This window comes from Anoplophora glabripennis, unplaced genomic scaffold, assembly GCF_000390285.2.
Source record: "Anoplophora glabripennis isolate ALB-LARVAE unplaced genomic scaffold, Agla_2.0 scaffold428, whole genome shotgun sequence".
In the NCBI taxonomy this organism is placed as follows: Eukaryota; Metazoa; Arthropoda; class Insecta; order Coleoptera; family Cerambycidae; genus Anoplophora; species Anoplophora glabripennis.
The window spans coordinates 188,654-208,033 of NW_019416528.1; the positions used below are offsets into that span (position 1 = coordinate 188,654).

A 19,380-nucleotide genomic window follows, 5' to 3' on the forward strand; every position below is an offset into this window, starting at 1 on the left:
GCCAACAGAACTTGCTTCGGAGTATGCATCACTTTTTGATGGATGAACCATATCACTGCCTTGAAATAATTTATTTTACACATAACGAGCGTTCAAATAAAAACGTGGTCGAAGTTGGCTCTGACACATTGGACGTAGGGAGTAGCTTATAGCGACCAACTTAACCTCATTTCTCAACGAGCTGTATAGCAGCTGTCAGTTTCAATAACGTTAATGACTATATAACTTTATTTTAAAGAATAATCGTGATAACAATAACAAACAATTAAAGGAGCTGCGGAAAGTGTCCCCCTCCTTGTTATAACAATAAATTAAAGCAGCTGCTGAAAGTGTCCCCCTCCTTGTTCCAAGCACTTTTCACACCTGTTCCTCAAAGAATTAAAGACATTTTCTAAGATGCTCGGGGTATTGTTAATTTCACGAATCTTGTCTATAAGTCGAGCCTGCAGATGGTTTAAATCAGGAATAGGCAGTTCAAAAATAGTGTTTTTAAGGTAAGGCCACAAAAAGAAATCACACGGCGTAATATCACATGACCTCGGTGGAAATTCATGTTCAGCATTGAGACTTATTAGTCGATTTTGGAAAACTTCCCTCAACATATTCATCGTCTCGCCTGCCGTATGTGCCCTTGCGCCATCTTGTTGAAAGTAAAAGTTTGTAATTTCGTTTTCTTCCAGCTGGTTAACAAAAGGAGCGATAATTTCTTCTCTATACCTTTGCGCAGTAAGAGTACCATTAAAAAAAATAGGTCCATAAATCCTCCTTCGATTGAGAGCACACCAAACTCCAATTTTTTGAGCGTGTAGAGGGCCCTCGACAAAAAAGTTATCTGGTTTTTCAGAAGACCACATTCTCATATTCTGTGAGTTTACGTAACCACTTAAATGAAACCAGGCTTCATCAGAAAAAAAGGTGATATTATGAAGTTCACCGTAGTTGTTTAAAAACCATTCACAAAATACAGCCCGTCGCGGAAAATCAACTTCATGAAGTTCTTGCTGACAAGTTAAACGATAGGAGAACAAACGCAAATCTTTTTTTAACACTGTGTGGCAGGTACCGACTGATACTCCCACCATTTGTGATAAAACACGTACAGAAGTTCTTGGCGCATTTTCCATTATTTGTTGGACATTTTCTTTTAATTCTTCAGTCCGCTTTTTAGGTCGGCCGCTTCCTTCTTTTCTTGTTACACTGCCCGTTTCACGAAAAACATTAACACAACGCTGAACTGCACTTTGAAAAATTTTGTACTCAACAACGCCGGGAAATTGATTTTGAAATTCTATGAAACATTCCTCAATAGAATACTTCCATATTCCATCAATCTTGCGTCCATTTCTAAAGTAGGACTCTATGATAAACACTTTTTGTTCTTGAGAAAACACCATTTTAAACGCTTTTTAAAACGAAAATATTCAAATTGATAGCGGCGATATAGCGCTTTGACAGATGACGTTTAAGTTCATTTGCTATACGCTACGCCCTACGTCCAAATTTTCAGAACCAACTTGACTACGTTTTTATTTGAACGCTCGTTACTTTTTGCTGGATGAGAATTCAGACTTAATTGTTATCAGAGGATTAGGGCCATTTTTGACCCCGGCATATTAATAAAATGTGACTATGATAGTATAAAGCTCTTAAATTATTGTTTACCACCCTATAAACACTTACCACTACTCTCTCTGCACTCCCCTAACGTACGAATGTAGTATCTTTGACAGTCGTATCGAATCACGAGACCTTTCAGGATATTAAATCTCTTGATGGGATAGCTAACTTCCGCTAAGGAATACATGATTACACAGGAAAATGACTTGGGGTATCTGGCGTCTGCCTTTGCTGTACCTTGTCTCGTGTAAAGACGCTGACAGTAGGGGAGCAGTTTAAGGGTAAACTTCCTGTTAAATTTTAACCAACTAATGGCTCTGTTAAAATTACTTGACTTCCTGATGGGGTACAAGATGCCATAGGACGTCCTTAAACATTTGACATTAATATTTATAAAATGTTTTTTTATGTCTTTGCTACTACTATTCTCATGGAAAAATTCTACAAGTGAATGCGGTATCAACGCTGACCTTTAGTACGATATAAAAACTCACTCCTTTACGCCCTTTTCTTATTCAATACTTAAATTAGGTGATTCGGCAAACTTTCCCTTTCAGATTTTTTTCTTTACAACGTTCCACTCTACAATAAGATTCAGATGTCGCAACTCAATTTATACACCAAAAGCCCTTTCTCAGATGGAAACCAATTTAAAATTGTATATACACAGCGAATAAAGAATACATAATTTTTCGGTTAAATTGAATTAATGTGAAAGCTTTAGAACTTCATTTGAGATTTGCCTGGTTGGATGGCTTGTGTACGGCAGCTTTAGGAGCTGTGTATGGTAGCTTTAATAACTGTGCATCCCTCAGAATCTTCAAAGACTGGGTGGTAGTGCGCTATGAAACATCGGAAGCTTTGAGCTTGTGTTAATTTTTTCGAGATGAATTACTTTTTCAAATTTGATTTTTGCACAATTATTGCAATTTTTATGTTCAATTAACAATAAATATGCGAGTGTGATGCTTGAATATAAAACAAAGTAAAAATTCGGAACATGCTTAGTGAACTGGAAGACACCAGGCTGACGTTCGATCACGGTATTCGGTGGGTCCGCAGAAGTCCAATAGCGAAGTCCGCCCTAGGTCTATAGCTAGACCATTGGCCTCTCTGAATTTTAGCCATCTTTGGAATCACCAACTGCAACTGATGATCGACTCGTGTTATTGTCATGGTACTTTTGTTATTATTTTGTGGTTCATCAGTTCGAATTCCGTAATAATCGGAAAATTTTTCAGTTTCCGAAATTCGAAACTAAGGTGAATTTTGCATTTTTAGCAGGGCGTCGTCGGCGATTGCTCCATCAACGGCATTGACCTCCTGCACAGGCGACTGGGAGCTTCTTAGCAACTTTCAGTGAAAATTTTAGAGTTAGTTAAAAATATTATTTTCTGTACCGTGCCTTCAACTTCTCGTGGAAGGTTTTTTAGGTCCCCTTGAACATATTTTTTACTATGTCCAAGATGGATTGGTCCTGTGTAGTGTGGTTTACTTTGCGGTTGGAAAGTTGAGGGAATTTTTAAAAACCGCTTATCTTTCAATTATAAACAGTTGAGGGAAAATAATTGGATTCAAAATGTTGCATCTTAAAAAACAATATTTTTCCCCAATTACAAAGTATATTTTAATGAAATAACATGACAATTCTAGATTGCAGGCTTATTGATGTGATTATACTCTACAGTCAGTCGTGGATAATGTTATTTTCTACATTATCTCACTGTATACGGCGTTTGTAGCTCATCGCAATGTAATTACTTTTCCAAAGTTATAATCTCGAAGTAGAGTTCGTTCAGCAGAAATTAACATTCGTTATGTTCTGTGCGAGAAAATCTACCCAATTCCCTTACAGTAGGTGTTTATGACAACTTTTTTATATATTCTTTATTACATCAAAGATCCACGAAGAAAAACAAGCATATTCATTCCAAACCTATTTTTAAAAATTCATTAACATACCAACGGATTTTCTCGCAAGACATCGCTTTAGCATTTTGTATCTCCTTTATCACACGTGCCTGTGAAGATTTAAACTTCCCATTAACAAAACAAATACCGTCTGATATTAACCTTGAGCCTGTTTTTGGCCGCTCGACCTTGTTATACTCGATTATCGATTTTTACATCAACGGCAACTAGCGTTTTCAAAAACAGCTTTCCCCCTTTCTTATTTGGATTGCCCTCTCAGTTCATTTACCAGATGCTCAACGAGGTGAAAGATGTACGCGCCCGGACCATTTCCCAACTCGGAACTTTTTAATTCTAGTTTGACCGAGTTCGCTTTTACTTTTGTGGAAATTCAATTTCGGAATCCGAACTTTCTTACTGCACCGTTTGAATCTGTATAATGGATTATTACTGTCCTAATTATAAAGTTTGATTCGTTAAATCATTAATAACGATATGTGGGGAATGGAGTTTGCGAAATAGATATAGACATCAATCAATTAACGAACCGGTACAGACTGTATGTGAGTTGTGTCGAAAACTATGGATAACTTCCAGTGAACAACCATTTATTCGGAATTTTACTTCAGATATTCTGCAAGTGTTGGGTAATTTATCATGACAGTAATACTGGATCAAGGGCAATCTCTTGAAATGCTGCCAAAAATTTAACTTTAAAGAATATAAAACATTATCTATATTCAAGTACATAGTACATTTGAGGTATGTATTAAACAATTAAAAACAAATTTTGATACATAATTCAGTCACTCTACTTGGATCTTAATTATTTTTTTATGACGGTTATTAATTGTTTTTGTCCAACAGTTGCACTTTTTGTAGCTGTTATGCGTTGGTTGTTAGTGGCTAAAATTAAATTTTAATCACGTTATAAAAAAAGTTATCTTGGAGAAAAATTTTGATGTTTCGCCACTGGCTCTGCCTTCTCATCAAACTACAGCTTCTGTTGACATTTTAAAATAAATTGGAAAATATTTCTTAGGTAATACACATTTTGTGTTAAAGTGTATCAAAACTAATAATACACCAATTTTCTGCTGAAATAAAAAGTTTATTGGCGAATATTAAAAAAAAATAGAGTGGTATATACATTTCTTCTTTAATAAGCGAAAAGTTACCCTTAAGATCTAATGAAATGTCGACTTAAACTTTATTAAAGAAGTTTTTCCAATGTGGCCAGATGAAAAATTATTTTTTAATGACGAACGCCTTCATTTTATTTATGAAACTTTTATATGGTCCTAGCAAAGTTTCAGTCTCAAACTTCATTAATTGCAAACCGATTGATTGGGGACTTGAAATATTGCGTTATACTTACAATAAATATAATTTACGTAAAATAAATCTCGTATCCAGAGCAAAGGTATTATAGTTCGAGGATGTTTGTGCTAATAGTGGGAGAGTACAAGTAAATATAAGAAAAAATATGGTATAGCTCAGGACAAACAAGTACAAATTGGTAGTAGTTATTTGTCAAGTTGTACATACAGGTCACAAATTGCCTTTGGAAAATGTACGTTTTTTTTACGTCTGCAGCAAGGCATGAGAAAGATTGTGTCATAAATTGATTGCCTGTCGCGTGGGGTGTTTATAGCAAATCAAATCTGTGATGTGACAGTAGACAGGTGTATTTACTAGTAAACATAAAAGTATTTCATTTTTTACTTATAAAGGCAAAGGAAAAATATATATATTCAAAGCGCATAAATATTTCTGTTATAAAAAAATATGCCAATTTCTTTATAAAATTTGTTCTTCTTCTACAGGGTATGTCTAACTAAACAGTTTTAAGGATTGTCTATTATTTACATTGATTATATTCCTTTCGTTTTCAGATTTCGTCAACTTGTCTGCTTGGATCGAAAAAATGTAGAGCTGCCGGAAAGCGAGGTAAGAAAATTAAATACTTCTGCTCTTAACGTCGGAAACGAACTAAATATATTTCACTTTCCATTCAGAAATTATATTAGAGCGAGATTAGGAGGGAATCTATCCATCTCTCGACCGATTTATGAAGTAAGGCAGCACTTGGACTTTAATTTTGATGTGTGTGTGTGTGATTTATGAACCGGAATGGAATAAATTTCCATTAATAAAATTCTCCAAGGCAGCGGGTACCTACGTATATTCCCATCAAGCGAAATGAAAGTCGGGACCGAATAGTCGAATAGGAAATATATGCGAACACTCCAAATTAATTTAGTCCACTACGGATAAATAATTTTAGTAATTAATTAAATATCTAAATAAATTCTATTTCGAGACTGTCATAAAATGTTGATTAAACTTTTTTTTTGTTTTGTTAGCAACGTCTATTCCGGCTGATGGTCCTTTGTGGTAATCGAAGCTTCGCTTCGTAGGGGAACATTGGAAAAATTTCAAAACATGGGTGAAATTTTGTTTTCTCGCATTGAACTTTCCGATGTCATTTTGGTTCCATGAATGGCTTTTTGGAGAAACTTGGAAAAATGCCTTGGAAAAACTATTTCGCCGATATCAAGGACTGCATACAGTTTAAAGCATGACAGGCTTGTCTCGCAATAAATAATCAATTTCTCGGTTAATAAATTTTCCCCGCTTTGAAACTGCTACGCTGTGAAATCGCGGCTGCTGCTGTTTACACGGTTATATGTTTTTTATCAGTCGCTGTTAGTAAAATACTTTGTTCATTGCAATCATTGTTTAAAAATGCTAATGTACATCACGTGTTTACGTTCTTTTTTATACGTGAAAACGGAATCTGGAAGCGTAGATACGGTCTATAATTCGAATAGGATTTATCTTACAACAACAAATCAGAATTCACATAGTAGGTTTGCATCCCAGTAAAAAATTGAATACTGGGGAGAACAAAAAATAAAAGAAATTGTGGGTATTGAATTTATTGTGTAAAAATTAAAGATAAAATTGGGGTTTCGAGGCCAGTGCTTTGTACAGGGTGCTTCGCATAAACCGGTTTACTGGAAAACGCCACAGAGATTGGATTCAATAAAAGAACACGTCGAAAAAAACGTTTTCTCCAAAAAATTGCAGTTTTATAGGTGGTTTACATATTACTTTTTAGTGATTACAATTAAATTAAACCCCATTGTTATCCTTGCTCATCGACAATAGTTACATTCGCTTCATTACGGCATACAAACCCTTAGGAATATTAAAAGACAACTTTAGCAAAGGCAGAGCACTACTATGTAACACTTTGTGAACAGAAGCAGTTACAGACTTTACTTTTCACTCCCAATCCAGCAAATTCAGTTTTACGGACCTTTTCGAAGCAGAACAGGATCGTTTTTTTATTGTTAGTACCCGATTTATGTTTCAGTGTACATATTTGTGGTTTATATGCAAAGTTTTAGTATGATTATGTCTCGAGTAGACGTGATTCTGGAACAATTAAGTGGTTTTAATGGCAGAACGTCAACTTCTGTAATTTACCATGCCTCCAGCTTTGCAAACTTTCTACTGTTAAAAAAAAATGGTCAACATTATGAAAAATTGCCAAGACAAAGATGCGATTGCCAATTGATTGCTACTATATTTTTGTCCCTATCCCAAACATATTGATCTTGAAAAACAGTTACGCCCAAATATGACGAAATACACCTATTTGTAATACAGTACAGAAAGACAAGGAAATACGATATTTCTAGCTAACGATATATTTAAATAATTAAATTAATAAAAGCAAATTCATCTGTTACTTTAATTTTATAGGAAATGCAATGCAAAGTGCAAATACAATGCAAATGGAGCATGCTGCTGTAAGGTACCAGAGTCGACATTCGAACACATCCTACGATGGGTCCGCAGAAGTCCGCAGCGGTGTCCGCCTAAGTTTTGGTTATTTGATCTCTCCGAATTTAACTCATTGTAGTATAACTTTCCGAAATTCGAAACAGCTTGGTAAATTAGATTAGAAAGTGGAGTGAATTTTCGAAATTGGCAATGTCAAAAATTAATTTTGCGCTTAGTTTTACATTTTTAGTACGATTATTTCCAGAATTTCTTTCTAGATTTCCTATCAGGTAATGACATATTTTCGTCACTATGTTTTAAAACAAATTTAACAACGTTTACCGGACGTAAATACTTAAATTTTCCTCTGATATTTTACTGTTATCGTGTTTTTTTACCTTATAAAACACATTTATTTTCACTGATTGCGCCCATAACTCAAATTAGTTCTGATGTCTCGGACTGGTGGGACGAAATTTCTAATAAATCTGCCGTCAAAATTGGTTCGGATGTCACTGTTGGCGAACATTCATAAATACAGATAGAGATTGTAGGTGGTCGTTACTTATAAATAACATAATAACGTGTGTGGTGATGAATAATTTCCTGAACAGAAGTATGCAGTAATATCGTCAATTATCGTATAAATTCCCGAAAACGTGTCAAGTTTCTTGTCCACCATGAATTTATGCCACGAAAGCTCGCCCACTTGGCTGATTTTTCAATTAAATTCTTACATGGGTAATCTTACATAATCCAATATTGTAAATGATCAAGCATGTGCTGCAGCGAAACTATTGATCAAAATATTTTCATTTCGTGCGTATCATTCGCGACTTAATTGTGTTGCTGTTTTATTTTTAGTTTTAGATGTCTGCAAACCTAAATTGGTGTTTCACATTTTATTTCCCTTATATTAAGCTAAAATAGCGTATTAATTTCTCTCCTGCGTAGATATTATAATATGGAGATACGTCATATGATAATTATTTTTCCTCAGTAAGCCCACTTACAAGGGTAAAAATGCTTGTCGAAAGCTACCGTGCGGCTCACCCAGTACAAAAAGTCACGGGCCAACACTTTCTGTAAGTAACAAACGAAACGATTTAATCCTTAGACACAACAATATATCACTTTTTTAACAAGACGGGCTGTTATTTTCTCGTTAATTAATTTCACTTCCAAGAAAGCAGTAAATACCAAGCGTGTGTGGGTATGAATTTAATATCAAAATATTTCCTAAAACATCCCCTTTAGGTATTATAAAATAATAATTGTTTACAGTTTATTTGTTTACTCCTCCCAGGAGACTATAGTGCTCTGCTTATAAAAATAAACTCAAGCTTAAAATATGGGAGGAAATATATGCTTAACATACAGGCCGAGCACACAGACTGTGAAGGCATTTTGTTGGATTATTTTTCTAATTAATTTTTGTAATATGTATATTTTTTGTTCAACACGAATATTTCACGATGATGGAATAGAAAATTGTAAAATAAATGATGCAAATACCTTGAAATTAAGTTGAAAACTTACATTTGTCATATGCAAAAAAAATTTCTAAGGCCCCTTGTATAAGTTTATCTGCAAGAAATAGTCTGGTACTGGTTTTAATATTAACTACGCTGGAAACCTTTCTCGTCTTCTCGCAATATATCCGGCTTGTGGCTATGACCGTATCTTTCAAAAAGGTTCACCCTCCTTGTCTCCTAACTCCTCAAGGGATAAATATGTGTTTTATCTGATAGACAACAACCCACGCACAGTTTCTGTGTGCAAAGAGGAAGGTGCCTGCGCCATAGATTATCTTATGGTAAAGTTTAGTTTGTTTCTGGATATAAAATTGCATTTAGAACATAGGTATTTAAACATAATTTTAATTATAATTTTTTTCTTCAGGACACTAATTAATGGGAAGAAAAGACTTTTTATTCCAATACAAAAAGTCGTAAAATCAAATATAACAATTTTTTTTAAGGAAACTGTTCTTTTCTTCCCATATTTCTTACAGCGAATCCAATACCCTTTGTATGTTTTAAATTTGCCTTTAGAATGTCTGTAAGACCTACTTCCGGACTTATAAACCAATTTCCGTGTAATATCTCGGACTGTTTTTGCAAGGGCCGTTAGCCAGAGGGGTTCCCAAGCAAGGTGACAGATTGAAATTGAAAGATCGGAATTTCTCGAGTGTTCTCTTGAATCAACGTTCTTAATTAACTAAACCACTACATAAGGAGAATGGCCATTAATTCTAGCCACAGTCTTAATGAATTTTCTCTTTTGTTCACACCTATCTTTATCGAGGGAATCGTAACAATGGGCGAAATGAGAAATTTACGTTCACCATTTTATCGAATCCACTGACAGGGCTGGTGGGGAATGAATCTGAATATATTTCGTTGTTTTCCTCTTACAACACAGTAACGTGTATTTTTACATTTCATTTATTACTTAATTTATAAAACTTACAGTGCAAAACTTATCGTTTAACAAAAAGTATCAAACTAATGGTTAATTATAAAAAAAGTCTGTATTCTCAAGTTTAGGCATCTTCAGGCTTCTCTCAACAATGCTTACACGTCAATTAAAGGTATATCTTTGTTGTCCTTTTTAGAAGATTTAAATTTCGTATGAAAAAGTGAACCTAGGCACGTTCTGAAACTCTCGTCATTAAAATACAGCAGCAAAAATATCACGCACGCGTTGCTGTACCAAATGATATAAGAAAGATACTCTAATATAATGGACAACTGAAAAATTATGTGAACCGTCAAAAATAATACGTTGGGCAGCCAGCATAAAAAATGAGACAGAGCTAACTTAAACTCTAAATTGCTCTTCTCCACAACAAAGCTGGACAACTTCAACTTTATCAACCTTAGAACAAATATTACAAGAATCAAGACAGTCACTGTGAAATAAGCCAGACAGACAATCAAAACCAGCAGCGGCATGCTTATGTAATCCAGACAGTAGAAAATTGATTTTATTAAAAGGAGCAGCACCAAAACCCATATATTTGCCGCTATCAACTTGTAATATCTCCTACAGTGAATGGAGCAAGTGCCTTGATTAGTGAACGTCAGGATATACCAGTCCAAGAGCAGAGCTGCTATAAACACCAGATTCCCGAACATGAACGCAAAGCTTGTCTCCAGCCATATACACAGAGCTGTCACAGACACAATTTCAGCGAAACCTAAGACGTTCAAGGTAGCGTGAGCAGATACGGTAATAACGAAGTTGCAGATGCACCAGTTCGCTAAGTAAAAGTACAGTCTGGTGTGCAGGACGTGAAAACGAATTGACATGAAAATTATTAGCGCATTTGCTAAGCTGGATAGAATCGCTACGATGGCTGTAGGTATTTCAACGTAGTAGTAAATATGGAACGAGTAGGTTTCGTTGGGGTCGAAAGTGGTGTTTTCCGTGTTGTTGTCGAAAAATTCTAGGTCCATTGCTGTGCCTGGCTGGTAACCATCTGCAATACAACGAGCGAATGAGTTATTAATTTGTTAGAACTTATAGACAAGTCTTATGGTTAAAATTCAGTTTTTATATTATTATTTCTCACATTTGGGTGGACACTGAAGAATGCCATTTGGGATGTTTTTCCCAAAAATTGTTGGAAATGGCTACATTAAAAAATGACGGGAGTTGTGGAATTGTTTCACTAGATGGAGTCACAGGAAAAATGCTGTAGTACTGAATGAGCTAGGTTAGGGCGTCATTTTCAAAATGGTGTCCAAAATCGTAAAAAGCAGTTTTTTTCATGTAAAAAAAACATTTTAGAGAAAAAATGTTTTAGACAAAAGTTCTAGATCTTTTAATAACAAAAATTTTGAGCCCAGCCTGATGTCAATTGATAAACAAATGTATTAGTTATTGCAAAAAACTGTCCAAAATCAAATTTTTTTTAAACTTCTATATCTTTAAAACGAAAAAAGATTTTTTTACAAAAGTTTCAGAATATGTAATCCTTGGCAAGTAGGATAGGTACATTTTTGTAAAATATTTTATAGTTTTTGCAAAAATTGAGTTTTTCGAAAAATATACATTTTTTTCAAGTTTCAATAAATCATACAGTAATGCATTTATGTGACCTATCCTGGGCTTAAAATTTTCTCTAAGAGTTGTACTTTCCTCAGCAAATAGTACGCGTATTGCAAAATAATTGAAGATGGGCGAAAAATCTACTTCTTTTTTTAGGTATTTTCGACAATTTGGCCTAATTGTTTAAGATGTCCACAGAGAAAGAAATCGAGAGTCACACATTAACGAAAAACAAGTGTTAATGACTGCCTTTGACACCACATGTGGTGTCAAAATGGCTTTACAAAATTTTCATTTTAACAACAAACATTTTCGGGAATTTAAATTAAAAAATTAATTAAACCATTAGAGATATATTAGTGAAATTTTCAGGACTTACTTGTGTAATATTTACATTTCTATACAAAAATAAAAAAAAATAGAGTTAACTCATTATCATATATTTAAATAACTTTTAAACAAACAAACGAAAATTTACATGGCTTCTCAGTCAGGTAATAAAGTTTTTTTATTACATCCGTCGTACATTTAAGTTTAATATTCCGTAAGAAAATTTGAGTGCCCATTATTAGTTTAAACAATATCAATTTTTATATCGTAGACCAATGAGCAGTGACTTGGCTTGAACTCCATTTAAAAAAAACCGTTTTATCTATAATTAAACACAATTAAACATTATATTTATAACAAATATATAAAAATTTCGCATATCTTTAAAACAATTACCACGGCTCTACTAATTAACGGATTTCAATTTTTCTGGACGCATTTTAAAGTTTGAGTGCACTTTTTTATGTGATACAATTTTCAAATATCTAGAAGTCTTAATTTAGGCTCAGTTAAATTTCAATTTTTTCTCAAAAATCTGGATTGCAAAATTATTACTCGAAAACTGTGGTACTGATTTTAACGAAAATTGGTGTGATGTTTTATTATATCATAAAGATTTTTTTGGCCAAGTATGAAGATCCTACCTATATAAGTACTTTTAAAAAAATCGCAAACATATTGTAATTTTTTTTCACTTTTTTGTTTCTGCTATATTTGCAATAATTATGTTGTATTTTTTATTTGAAAATAGGTATATCATGTGTAAAATTTAATTACGAATCTTTTTTTCCTTTTCAATTTTTCACTAAAATGAATAGTTTTTGAACTGTGTTGAAAAAAAGAGAAAAAAATGGAATTTTTTTCAATTTTTTCACTGTTTATTTAATAATAAGTTTAGCACACATTTTGAAGCGCGCGCATAGCGAAATTATGTTTTGTTATATCATTTTGGAGCCATTAAAGCAAAAATTAGCGAAACTATATAAAACATCTACACCAAAACAGGTCCCGCTCGGTCTATTTGAAATAAATATTAACTGAAAAAAAGGACACCCACCGGGGATCGAACCCACAACCTTTGGATTAGTACGAAAACACGTAGTCTCTGTGCTATCAACACCCTCTTTGGTACGTTTTCATAACAAGGCTTATATACTTCATATTTTAAATTATAGTTGCCTCTTTAAGTATAAACAATTACAACAATGAATATATTGACAGGTGAGTCAAATCATGTCAAGCGGACCCCCCATTAACAACAATTTTTTTGCAATCAACGTGTTCGGAACTTTAAATTAAATAATTAAAAGGATACTATGAAAAACCCTTAAGGGTTGCAATTTTCAACCCCTTTCAATGGTCGCAGATGATTAAAAATATCGTTTGTTTGATAGGATAAAGTAACACTCCAACTTGCAATTTTCCATGTTCCTCCAGCTGCGAGAAATAAAATATGAAATGGGCGTACCTTCAAAAATGAATTCAAAATGATTTTTTTTATCCTGTGTATTCTGTAATGATTATACACTAGTCACAAAAATTAAAGGATGAGAATAGTCCTAATTGTTTTAGGTTATTCTAGGATTTTCACTAAGCTTGAGTTAACTTTACTTGAGAAACTGCTGCGATTTTTGTGTTATTATGATCCAAATGATTGAAATAGATAAATAGCTAAAAATCAATTAAAAGAAAATTTTACATATTTTATAAAATTTTTTAAATTGAAAATGTTTTCTTCGTAAGAATCTATATTTTTTATCAAGAAATGTTAAATATCGAAAAAAAATTTTTAATAATCGGATTTTTCTGACAGTAGGTATTCATTCACAATCACCAAAAAAAAAGAGGTTTTGAGTTAATTAAAAAAAAACTTTTTTTCTATCTTAAGTTCGTGCAAACAATTTGTGCACATTAACTATTTGAAGTTTGCGGGATATCCAACTTTTTGCAATTAATTAATTTTCTCAGACAAGGTGGAAACCTTGGTAAACAAAAAAATTGTTTTCTTTTTTCTCTGCAGACAGTGAAACAATAAATAGTTTTTAACAGTACTTGTGCAGGATAAATTTATTAGATACTTACAACGTTTAAAGAAGCACCACAAACTGCATAGTTTACATACACTTTATGTGGTTCACTATCTACCACTTGAGTGAATTAAAGTGACGACGGCAAAATTTAACCTCGCAACAGTTTAAGATCAGAATCAGCTTAATTAAAGCATTATTTAATTAAAAAGAGTTTTGTGTACACTAGAAAAAGTACGTTGGAAGGCAACGGAATAAAACGTATTCTTAGTATTTTTTCGTCTTTGTAAATTGCAAATAGCGGTCTTGCAATTTTTTGTATTAATTCCCCTAAACTCAACAACGTGCTAGCGCATTCATTTTATGTTTCCTTTTAAATATTCGCGACATCCAGCTGAAATAACTTCCTTCTAATACGGTAGTGTGTCGTTGTTTTTAACAATTTAATTTACTTTCATATTTTGCAAGAGATACAGCAATATTAAATACTATTACAACGACTTTATTTTAGGTGACGAGTACACTTTGCTGGCTCGTTAAAATCTGATGTCTCAAAAATTTCCCTAAGCCTATACAGGGCGATTCACAACTTATCCAAAAAAATTTGGGAATAGATGCGGCATGAGAAATGGAGTCAATATTGTAAAAAAAAATTTGTAAAATCCTTAGTTTCTGAGAAAAAAATTATTGAAGTTATAGCACATTAAACCACTACATAGCTGGACAACTGTAGTCTGTAGCGTCATTCGCAATACGCGTGGAGAGCCATGTGACTCCTAATACTGAAATCCGTCGTTGCGGCAGTTTTTACCTGTTATCTGTGTTATTTACATCAGTTTTTTAGTAGTTAGTGTCAAAAATGGTTTGCGTGTATAGCAACTCAGAGTTGATAGATATCGTTTTAATTTATGGTGAAGCAAGACAACATTTGTATTATGGTGAAGTATTTGTGTTATGGTGAAGCAAGACATCATTTGTGTTAGTTCGTAGAAAGTGAGTAAGACGGACCCAAATGTGTTTACACGTGAGTGGATAAAATTTTGAACAATTGCTGTTGCAGCATCGGGTATGTCAAATGATTTTATTATTTAAAAACACAAATTAATTTTATTAATGATTAATAAAGGCAAAAGCATTTGAATTTGTCGATATAAAATAGGTCCGATAAAATTCTATTAACATATTTCTTTCATTGCAAGTTTTTGTCCATTTTTATCACGCCGCCATACCGGTCGCATTGTGCGAGGTCAGGTTTTACAGTGGACCAGTTTCCAGTGCCGTGCAGAAGTGTATTTTTAAATCAATTTCGAACTGACCTTTTTGATTTTTTCTTTACAAAATTATATTTGTAAGAGTCCCCTGTACATCCACAGTTTTTTATTTTGGATAAGTTCTGAATCACCTTCATACATATCTGTATACATACTCGTATACTTATATCAAGACAATTTATGAGGGGTTCTTTGAGGGGTTGTTTGTTTTCGTTGTCCCGATACTCTGTCGCCTGCGATTGGGTGCTTGCAATTTTGAGAAATTTATTTAAAGTTATATTTATTTAGTTTGCAAACGAGATAAAGTTCTCAAGACATCTCTAAAGTATAACTTTTAATTATTAATAACATTAAGACTTGAAATTTCGAGAATAAATCAATCAACCCTTAAACTTCATATAAGATATCGAAAAAAAAAATTTTTTAATCAGATTTTTTTGACAGTAGGTATTCACAATCACCAAAAAAAAAGAGGTTTTGAGTTAATTAAAAAAAAACTNTTTTTCGCATTTTTTCGAGAAACAATTATTGGCAATGGTACCAATAAACAATTTTCTTAAAAAACAATATTTGTATGTAAAAAAATTCAGGAAATGACATATTTTTTATGTATAAAGTTTATTTTAATGAGAATTGAGTTTTTGGATGTAATATGCATAATAGTATTATTTTTTAACATTAAATTACATTCATTACAATTAATATTCGACGCTTCGCATACATCGATATGGCTAACACGTCGCTAAGCTATATAAAAGCAATGTATTTAACTAATTTATTTTCCAAAATATATCTTTAACAGCTGTTTTAAAAACGTAACAACTGACAACATTGATAGTGCACCGATACGACTTACTGCTCTAATTCTGGATGTATACAAAAGTGATTTCAATAGTGTATACATAAGATTATTGACAGATTCGTAGATGGAAATACAGGGTGTTAAAAAAAGAGTGTAAAATATTTAAGGAGGTAATAGTATGAACCAAAATAAGCAGAAAAGTCTCAATAAACATGGGTCCGCAAAGTAACGGTTGCGGAGATATGGAATGTTTTATGTTTTTTAGCCCCTTTTTTTATTTTGCAAAAACGTTGTGTATTTTCTTATAATAGTTGGTTGATGTTTAGTGAAATAAACAGTACGTATTTGACAGTTGTTCTCAGTGCACAAGTTTTCTTTCGCTATGGCTGGTTACTCTAACGCAGAATTAACAGACATGCATTTCATGTATGGTCGTGCTAATGGGAACGCCACCGAAGCGCGACGTCTTTATGTTGACGCTTATCCAAATCGCCAGATTCCTTCACAACGCATGTTTGGAAGAATTCACCAAAGATTGCGTGATACCGGTTCCTTGAGCAAACAGTGCCATTTATCCGGAAGACCAAGGTCGGTATCCACTCCTAGAGCAGAAGAAGAAATTCTAGCACTGGTAGAGCAGAATCCAGGTACGAGTGTGCGGAGAATATCAGCCGAGGTAGGAATTAGTGGTCCTCTTGTTTGGAGAATCCTTCACGAGCAACTGCTTTATCCATACCATGTGCAACGAGTACAGGCCTTAAATCCAATAAATGATCATCAAGCACGTTTGGTTTTTTGCCGCTGGTTTCTACGTCATGATGCTGAAGACCCTCGTTTTCTTGCAAACATTCTTTTTACTGATGAGGCCGGGTTCACAAGAAATGGAGTGTTTAATTTTCACAATACGCATATTTGGGCCGACGAAAATCCTCATGCTCTAATAGAATCTGGACATCAGGCACGTTTTTCATTAAACATTTGGATGGGTATTGTAGGTGACAGGTTTCTAGGTCCTGTTGTTTTACCAAACCGATTAACAGGCGCTGCTTACCTCAACTTTCTGCAGAACACACTGTATGAGTTTTTGGAAGACATTCCTTTGAATCAGAGGCAACAAATGTGGTTCCAGCATGATGGTGCTCCAGCTCATTTTTCCATGGCCGTTAGAGAGCATTTACACCAAACTTTTCCACATAGATGGGTAGGAAGGGCCGGACCTGTTTTATGGCCTCCAAGATCGCCTGATCTGAACCCTCTAGATTTCTTTGTTTGGGGATATTTGAAGACATTAGTGTATGGTACTCCTGTAAATAGCCTGGAAGAGCTGCAGCTACGGATTAATCAAAAGTGTCAAGAAATCCAAACCAAGGAGGGTGTTTTCGAAAGAGTTCGAATATCGTTGAGACGAAGATGTCGTGCCTGCTTGGAAATGGACGGAGGGCACTTTGAACATCTTCTGTAACTTTGTTTTTTGTTTGTTAAAAGCTTCCTTTGTCGGTTTATTCCTAATAAAATAAAATGTTTGAAAAACGAATAGTGGTCCATATCTCCGCAACCGTTACTTTGCGGACCCATGTTTATTAAGACTTTTCTGCTTATTTTGGTTCATACTATTACCTCCTGAAATATTTTACACTCTTTTTTTAACACCCTGTATATGGACGTAGAGATAAAATACAAATTTTGTTTTCTAATAAAATTTTAAGTAACGCTCAATCCTTATAGCATAATACTCCATCTTTTATTTCCCCATCTCAGAGGGATTTTAGAAGGAATCTTGAGAAATAGGCTACGATAAATACAAAAATATATTTCTTTAACATATATTCTCGATCCCATTATTATAACTGACAGCGTGTTCTTCTACAAGTTCATCGTTATACTCCTTACATCTACAGCTTAACAGGTGCTTGAAAAACGTATTATAGTTTCTGTCGCTGTGATACAATATCATGAAAAAGTAAAATGGATTCAAGGTTGCGATGCACAATGCTACATTTATAAGTATCTGAACCGTAAGATGGCTGAAATATGACTCGGTGAGAAGAACCAACAATACAAGCAAGTAAGATAAGAACAATGTGTTTGATAGTAAAAATGGAATATTTTTTCGATTGCTGTAGTCAACGAGCCTTCGCATTTTCACGGCATGTACGATATTAATAACAGCCATAAACAAAATGAAAACTAACTCGGATAAGTACAAAATTATTTCAGGCAGTAAAAACCATCTATTAATACAAGTATAGACATTGAAACCTGCCAGAAATATTAACAAAACGTAAACAAATATCAGCACACCTTTAATGTTTTGACAAAGTTTTACATACTTTTCGGTGTGATATAGTTTCAAATACCAATATATAGTTAAAATTATGATTAGTAGTAAATCGGCTAAAAAAAGAATATGTTCGATTTGCTGGACAAGGCAAAATATTTTATATGATACCAAATGCAGTAAATATAAAGCTGTTCCAAAGGTAGTAGGAGATATTATCGTAAGCGGGCAGTTGATTATGGCCCAGTTGAGAATAATTATGCTCCATTTTTCTTGACGTAACCGCTTATACTTTAGAATAACAAAAATTATGAGTATGTTGGCAGTTAGACAGACGAGTGAAATGACAATGTAAACTTCTAAAAATCGCTTGTCAACATCAGCGCCTGGTCCTTCGATCGCTTCTAGCTCTTCCGAGGCATTCCTAGAAGAATTTTTGTATTCGTCCGAAGAATATGCCATGATCTGCAATAAGACGGTATTATTTAAAAAATAAATAAATATCGTGATGTACACGGCAAATGTAATACAGAGAGAATGATATCAAGGACGTACAGAGCCTGATAAATGATTATGTCATGAGCGTCGAGCATAGGCAACCAACTAAAAATCCCTAAGCCTCAGTGCAGTGGTTGAAGCAGATAAATGTAATTTGTTGGAAATTAGGGCTAATAAATAAAACTAGAGACGTCTGTTCAGCTCACAAGGAGAAGGTAAGGTAGTCGGATTTTTGTAAGTTTTGATATTTATGGTACGTGTAGTTTGGACCTTGAATAAGAATTTTCCGAAGTAGTTCGAGGCAACGTTCATAAATTACCGAGATAATCGATTTTGAAGTTTTACCTGACAGCTAAATCCACTAGATGTGATACATTCTTCAAGTGGGAGCGTGGCCTAATTGGTACTGTTCGGGACTGATAGTCACAAGATTGCTGGTTCGAGTGAGCCGCGTGACTTTTCTTTTTTTTTTTCAAAACGCACCATATGATTTTTTATTATTTATTTCATCTCGAAAATTATGAACAAACGAAATATTATAATAAATGTATGTACAGGGAGTTCCTAAATAAGTGTCGCAACGGAAAACTGTAAATTCCTCTTTCGAGATACACGGTGTCAAAACTTTAATTTTTTTTTAGTTTTTCGCCAATATCTTAGAAATCGTTTGAACTACAGGACTGAGCTTTTGTACACACATTACCACTATTAATAGCTACTTTTTCGCACCCTTCTCGAATTCATTGGACGTGCCAGTGGTGGAGATTTTAAGGTATCGTAAGGGTTTTTCCCCCC

The 19,380-nt window shown here is 33.9% G+C and overlaps 2 protein-coding genes across 2 annotated transcripts in view; both read right to left on the reverse strand.

Moving 5' to 3' along the window:
* Window positions 1–9,738: 9,738 nt before the first annotated feature.
* LOC108908900 (mu-type opioid receptor-like) lies at window positions 9,739–13,872 on the reverse strand. Its single transcript, XM_018713081.1, has 2 exons — window positions 13,792–13,872; window positions 9,739–10,807 (listed from the first exon to the last, which is right to left on the reverse strand). Exon 2 carries the CDS (start codon window positions 10,782–10,784, stop codon window positions 9,900–9,902), a length of 885 nt encoding a protein of 294 aa, XP_018568597.1. The 5' UTR covers window positions 10,785–10,807; window positions 13,792–13,872; the 3' UTR covers window positions 9,739–9,899.
* A 3,753-nt stretch (window positions 13,873–17,625) lies between these two features.
* The window catches only part of LOC108908884 (kappa-type opioid receptor-like), a 6,269-nt gene continuing 4,514 nt past the window's right edge, over window positions 17,626–19,380 (reverse strand). The window contains exon 2 of the mRNA XM_018713046.1: window positions 17,626–18,552. Within this exon, the coding sequence (XP_018568562.1) occupies window positions 17,626–18,549 (924 nt within the window). The 5' untranslated portion in view covers window positions 18,550–18,552. The remainder of the gene's footprint in view (window positions 18,553–19,380) is intronic.